At 50.5% G+C, this 7,118-nt stretch overlaps 1 protein-coding gene across 1 annotated transcript; it reads right to left on the reverse strand.

Annotated features, from left to right (window-relative positions):
• Window positions 1–4,543: 4,543 nt before the first annotated feature.
• Window positions 4,544–5,519, reverse strand: SFTA2 (surfactant associated 2). Its single transcript, XM_063605239.1, has 3 exons — window positions 5,459–5,519; window positions 5,130–5,218; window positions 4,544–4,997 (listed from the first exon to the last, which is right to left on the reverse strand). Exons 1-3 carry the CDS (start codon window positions 5,517–5,519, stop codon window positions 4,911–4,913), a joined length of 237 nt encoding a protein of 78 aa, XP_063461309.1. The 3' UTR covers window positions 4,544–4,910.
• Between the last annotated feature and the right edge of the window lie 1,599 nt (window positions 5,520–7,118).

Genomic DNA, 7,118 nt, shown 5'->3' on the forward strand with positions numbered 1-7,118 from the left:
CGCTGGAGGAAGAGGAACTTTCTAGTCATGGGTAGGGTATGGGCACAGTGGTTCCGGTTCTACCTACTTTCTGGACTAACTGACAATGCCCTGGCTTTTGCAGGCTCTTTCTCCTCCACTTCTCACTAAATGGAAGCTTCCCCGCTCCTTGGCTGTATCCCTAGAGGTGCTGAGAGAAGTAGGACTTCCTGCAGACCTGATGGGCTGCAGGCTGTGCTGCAGATGGTGTGCCCCCACCTTCTGTGCTCTGACACCTGAGTGCCCAGCCTCTGAGTTACACATTCACAGCACAGCCAGCCACCTTACCCACGCCAAACACCATCTCATCTCCATGGAATTCAAGGGCCTGGCCCTTCCACGCCCAGAGTACATTCTGTCCAGCAGCTCTGAGTAGCCTGTCCTGGGCTGGGTCCTCTATGGTGCTAGATGTACAATGCCATTTAATCCTACTGAAAACCTCATGAGGCGGGTGTTAGCTCCATTTTGGAGATTTTTATTTTTACTTTATTTTTGGGACAGGGTCTCGCTCTGTTGCTCAGGCTGGAGTACAGTGGCATAATCATGGCTCACTGTAGCCTCAACCTCCAGGGCTCTAGTGATCCTCCTGCCTCGGACTTCTGAGTAGCTGGGACCACAGGTGTGCACCACTGTGCCCTGCTACTTTTTTTTTTTTTTTTTTTTGGAAACAGAGTCTTGCTTTGTCACCTAGGCTGGAGTGCAGTGGTGAGATCTTGGCTCACTGCAACCTCTACCTCTCTGGTACAAGTGATTCTCCTGCCTTAGTCTCTTGAGTAGCTGGGATTAGAGTTGTCTGTCACCACGCCCAGCTAATTTTTTTTTGTATTTTTAGTAGAGACAAGGTTTCACCATGTTGGCCAGGCTGGTTTTGAACTCCTGACCTCAAGTGATCTGCCTGCCTCGGCCTCCCAAAATGCTTGGATTACAGGTGTGAGCCACCATGCCCAGCCCTGCCCTGCTAATTTTTAAAATTGTTTTGTAGAGATAGGGTTTTGCCATGTTGGCCAGGGTGGTCTTGAACTTCTGGGCTCAAATAATCCACCTGCCTTGGCCTCCCAAGGTGTTGGGATTACAAGCATAAGCCACTGCGCCCAGCCCCCATTTTGGAGATGAAGACGTGTGCTCAGAGAAAAGTCTCCACTGGGACCTAACCCAATAAATTAGGTGCAGGCTCTTTCTGGCTGCTGTAACTAAACTTCAAATACAATGGTGGCTTAGATGAGGTGGATGTTTCTTCTGCTGGGCATAAGTAGTGCAGAGATCTGCAATAATGGGAGCCCACACCTCCTTCAATCTTATTTTCCTGCCATTCTGATGCATTGTCAAACTTCATGTCCAAGGTCTGCACCAGCTCCCATCACCGTGTCTGCATTTCCACCTAGAGGGAGGAGGGAAAGAAGGGGATGGGCAGTTTTCTTTTTCTTTTTACTCTGTTTCAGCAAGGTTTTTTTTTTTTTTTTTTTTTTTTTTTGAGCACCTGCTATGGATGGGCTGGGCCTTATTCTGGACACTTAGATTCACCAGTGAGTGAAACAAAATTCTGTGCCCTTGTAGTACTTTCCTTCTAGCAGGACAGTCAGAAATAACATACAAATGAGTGAACGATATACTATGTTTGAATGTCATGAATGCAGGGGAGGGAAAAAGGATAGAACAAGGTAAGGGGACTCTAATGTGTTTGTGTGGCGGGGGGCAGGTTGTACTTTTAAATAGTGGGTCAGGGCAGAACTCACTGTAAAGGTGAAGTTTAAGCAAAGGCTTGTAGGAGGTATAGGAAGAGCGTTCCAGACAAAGGGAAGGGCCAGAGGAAAACAGATAGAGGCACGGTCAGACAGCTCGAGGAGTAGCCCGGAGACCAGTGTGGTGGGGCAGAGTGAGAAGGGGAGGATGGTGGGAGGTGGAGAAACAGAGGTGAGGGTGGGGAATTGGTGGGGGGTAGGGAAGACTCAAGGCGGACAATCTGGGGCTTGTGTCCAAAATGGTAGCCAGTTGGCTACCTAAAGCATTAAATAAAATAAAAACGTTCAGTTTCTCAGTCGTACTTGCCATATTTCAAGTGTTTTGGTAGTTGCATGTGGCCAGTGGCTACTATGTTCGTCAGCATGGTTATAAAACATTTCCATCATCACAGAAAGTTCTATTGGAAAGCACTGATCTAAGACCTTATAGGCTGTTTCAAGAACTTTGCTTTTCCTCCTCTGAAATGGAAGCTCCTTTCTTTTCAAGGATACTACCAGAAAGTTGCCCACCTTCTTTCTACTTGCATCCTATTGGACAGAACGTGATCACATGGCCACAGCTAGCTGCAAGGGAGGCTGGGAAATGTAATGATCCACATGCTGAGTTGAAATCTACATGACTATCCAAAAGGAGGAGGATGGCTGTTAGGGGGGCCAGTTAGCAGTCTCTGCCACCCCCAGGTCTGGTGAACCCCAAAGAACTCTTCACTGCACTGCTCTGTTTTGAGCCTTGGGAGACAATTGTTTGAGAAAAATAATCTGGAAATCACATCCTGGTGATCTCAGGCCCTGAAGTCTAGGAACCAGGTTGAGGTGCATTTAGCTGTCTGCTCTACCAACCTCTTGGACATTCAGATATCCAGTCCCCCAACTTGTTTGGGGATCCTCACAGCTGCCCCATGGGCGTCACCTGCCCACTACTGCAGGCTAGGGGCAAGTCATAAAATACTAGTCTCCTTTGGAGCCCCCTGCTACCTCTACTTGGGGGCTAATTGTCCCAGGACAGTTGTGAAGGAAGGTAGACCAATTTTTTAAGTGTTTTTTTTCCACCCTGCCATTTTCTATGCTCCCCTCATTTTCAGTGATGCTCCATACTGAACTCTTGTTGTCTTCTGTCTCCAAAGGAGTCAGTCTCCAATTTCATATGGAGATAATGGAGGGTTGTGTAGGTGTGGGGGGCAGAGTGGGTACCACAGAGGACAGAGAGCAATCCTATCAGTACCCCCCACTGCTCAAGTCTGAGCTGCAAGTTTGTGTTTTGAGAGCTGTCGAGAAGTCAATTTTTTTTTTTTTTTTTTGAGACAGAGTCTTGCTCTGCAGTCCAGGCTGGAGTGCATGGTCTTGGCTCACTACAGCCTCTGCTTCCCAGGTTCAAGCAATTCTGCCTCAGCTCCCCGAAGTAGCTGGGACTACAGGCACATGCCACCATGTCCAGCTAATTTTTGTGTTTTTAGTAGAGATGGCATTTCACCATGTTGGCCAGGCTGGTCTTGAACTCCTGACCTCAGGTGATCCACCTGACTTGGCCTCCCAAAGTGCTGGGATTACAGGCGTGAGTGAGCCACTGTGCCTGGCCAAGATAATCTTGAGAAGGTGGTCAGGAGTGCCTGCCTCAGAAATCAGCATAAGGAGGACCCTGAACCCCAGGGGACTAGGACTTATGTGTTGGGACCAGGTTTCCATCCTAACAGCAATCCCTACCATCCTGCCGACGACCTATAAGACAGGCTGTGATATGTCCCTAAGTAGCTTCCCTGTGTGAGCCTCACAACAACCTGATGGTGCAGGAATAATGAGAAAAACTCAGAATTGTGTAAAAACAAAACAAAACAACAACAACAAAAACCTTCCCCCAAACTGGGAGGGAGCTGAGAGGCCAAAAAGTGACTCAGACAAGTCCAGCTTGGTGAGTAGATGAGTTTTTTAGGACTTACATACAAGGCACTCCTGGATGGCAGCAGGACAGCTTTAGAGATCCGTGCTGCCTCCCATGCTAAAGCTGCTTTCAAGCTAATTTTCTGACTCTGCCGACTGTGTGTGTGCAAATGGACTGTTTTCCTTGGTGGGTTCCCAGATACTCTCCGGGATGTTTGGGTTCTCAGGGACACCTGCTCCTCGGCCAGGCACCGTGACCTTGGCTCGCCACCTGGCCTTCAGGATTCAGGCAGTGGCATACACCGTTAAGTAACCTGGTAGGGGACCTGTCACACTACAGCAGGTACCATCATTGTTCCCATTTTGCGAGTGAAGAAATGGAGGCTCCAAGAGGATAAGAAACATGCCCAGGAATTCACATGTGGGCTGGTGTCACCTCATACTCACGTGGTTAGCCAGGACAGGCTCAGCTTGCACCTGGCCTCTCCTCCCCAGCACTTGCGCCTGGCTGGGCATCCTCTCACAAGCTGAACCCGTCATCTCTCACCTGAGTGCCCACCCACCTCCCACCCCAATTACCTGTGTGAATCCATGGGCCAGGGGAACCATGTCCTGGGGGTGTTCTGCCTATGTCTCTTTCTTTGGTTTTTGAGCCCCTGGCCCCAATGCTTAAGCAAAGGGAAATGAAATAAAAATCTTGCTTAAACCAAGACCTCTGTCTGGTGCCTGACTTCTCCACTGCTATTAGATCTCAGGTGAATGACTTGCCCTCTCTGAGCTTCAATTTCCTTATCTGTAAAATAGGATAATGATACCTAGTATGCCACATTCAAGACTGCTGCAAGCATCGAAATAGGGATGCAGGAGAAAAGCAGGACTTCAATAAATGTTGCTTCTCTTTATTCCCAAGTGTTCCGAAGATCTCAATTTGGTGTGTGTTCCTATGCATGCGTATATGTGTGTGGTGTGTGTGTCCCCAAACAACTCCCCAGATGCCTTGTAGGCCTGTGACACTGGTGTTGAGGGAGACATTGTCCATCCCTGGAACCCTCTGCTCAACAGGGGGACAGTCAGAGACTTGAGCATCCAACCCCCACATCCTGCCAGCTCTGTGCTCAGGGACCCAGAGAGTCAAGCAAGTTATTGAATTCAGCATACCGAATTTTATTTATTGCCACTCAGGAGGGTGGGGGCCTGCTGAAAGACAGGGTCGGGGCCTGCCTCCTGCATCCCCGGCCCAAAAGCCCTGGCCAAGAAGGACACAGGCTTCAATGGCTGTCATGTGTTGCAGACAACATGGTGTTGAGATCTTGCATGGTGAAGGGTGACGCTGGTCCCTGAAGGGAGATGGAGGAGGAGGCAGAGCTGGGAACAAAGGGTTAAAGGGCGCGGTGTAAGAGAGCTCTCCATTCCCACCACGGAGACATCCAGACCCCAGCAGAGGCCCAAACTGACTCACAAACACACAGCCCCATCTTTCCCCTTCCAAAGAACTACCTTTTCAAGCAATTCCAGGAAGCTGGACTCATAGGAGGAATTTGTCAGAAAAGACTCCTTCAGCTTCAGTTGCAAAGTCATACCCGGCCCTGCGGATCCAGAAGTACAGCTTAGGACCCAGCAGTCAGGGCTGATTCCTCCGGAGACACAGCACCTTCCTGCTCACGCTCCCCGGCACAGTTCCTCTTCCCCAGCAATGCCCCTCCAGAGCCTCTTGGAAGCTCAGGACTGGGGTGTCTCTGTCACTCTCAGGGACCATGAAGTCCCACCCCTTTTCTCTGGCCTCTTCTTGCCACAGGGACCCAGGAGTCCTGCCCTCTAGCCCTCACCTGTTCCATGTGAGCTGCCAAGGAGGGTCAAGAGGAGGACAAGGGGCAGCCCAAACCCCATAGTGGCCACTGCGCTCCTGGGATGGAGGAGACACTGAAGTCCCGGTGGCCTCTCCTTAACAGGCCTGTTTCTACACCCCACTCAAGCCTTAGCATGAGTGTTTGAGGGGGAATGGGAGGAGGAATCTGGTCAACTGGATTTTCCAGTTCTCCCAGTAAGAGAGGACCCAGGAGAGGACCATTCACTGTGCTTTTGGGGAAAATAGAAGGAAGTCCCCTCTCTTCCACTCTGTGTCCCACCCCTCCCTTGTGTCTCCAGGTTTGAGGGAGTGAGTGCTGGTCCTACAGACAGGGAAATGGAGAGGGAAGCAGGGACCAGGGAGGTGTCCCTCCTGCAGGTGTCTGGGCCCCCACCCATGCCCGGGCCTCCCAAGGATCTTTAGAGATTAATTATTAACTGCAGTTAATTTTCATCATTCTTGACACCGAAGGGCTCAGGAATGTGGGCCCAAAAGGGAGGGGTGGATTAAGCCAAGTTTCTTCCAGAACCCAGGTGTCCTGCTCCCTCAGGTTTTTTTTTTTTTTTTAAAGACTAGTCAAGTGCAGTAGTGAAAAGAGGAGAAGGAGTAGAACAAGGAGTTGGGTCTATAATGGACTGTGAACACTGCTCTCCCAGCCTTGGTGGCTTTCTAGATGAGAAATCTGGTCATGGGAACTTCCATTGCTGAACATTCTGTTTTACTTGCTGTAACGCATCCTGGATTGTCAGGTGGAGACACGAGTTTCCTCAGACATCCTCTCACTCCTGCCTTGTGCACCCATGAAAAGGGGACACCCACCTACTCCCAGCCGAGATGCCTACAGGCAAGCGCTGGGACAGGCAAGCACAGGACAGATGTGCAGAGGGAGTTACTGACCCTCTTTAGAAACTAGGAAAGTAAGGCACAGAGAGGGTAAGTGACCTGCTAAGGTCACCCAGCCAACAAGTAGCAGAGAGATTAGAACCCATCCCTCTAGCCAGACAAAGAGACACACCAGCCATGGAAACTTGCTTGAACACACAAGGGCACAGGCCAGCATCTTCCTATCTGCCACTTCCCTATGCAGCCTCTCCACCTTCCCCAAAGCCAGCGGGACGGAGCACAGAGGGACAGAGGCAGAGAGAGCACTGGGCAGAGGTGGGGAGAGCAAAAGCAAGATGGGGAAACAGAGATAGAGGCCTGGTCTGCACTGTAAGTGTAAAGTGAGGCAACCAATGACTCCCAGACTTGCACAGGACAACAGGAAGACCACAGTGGGAAGAAAGCATGGAGGAGAAGAGCAGCAGGCACAGGAGGGATGAGCAGGAGGTAGAATTGGGAACACAGAGAGATCTTCCTCGGAGAAGAGTAGGGGCCCTCCCTCCCTCCCTCCCTCCATCCCTCCCTCCATCCCTCCCTCCTTCCGTCCCTCCCTCCCTTCCTCCCTCCCTCCCTCCTTTCCTTCCTTTTTTTTTTTTTTTTTTTTTGACAGGGTCTCATCCCTGTCGCCCAGGCTGGGGTGCAGTGGTGCAATCTTCTCCTGGCTCAGCCTCCCAAGTAGCTGGGATTACAGGCACCCGCCACCACACCAGGCTAATTTTTGTATTTTTAGTAGAGACAAGGTTTCACCATGTTGGCCA

Source organism: Pan paniscus, chromosome 5, assembly GCF_029289425.2.
Source record: "Pan paniscus chromosome 5, NHGRI_mPanPan1-v2.0_pri, whole genome shotgun sequence".
Lineage (NCBI taxonomy): Eukaryota > Metazoa > Chordata > Mammalia > Primates > Hominidae > Pan > Pan paniscus.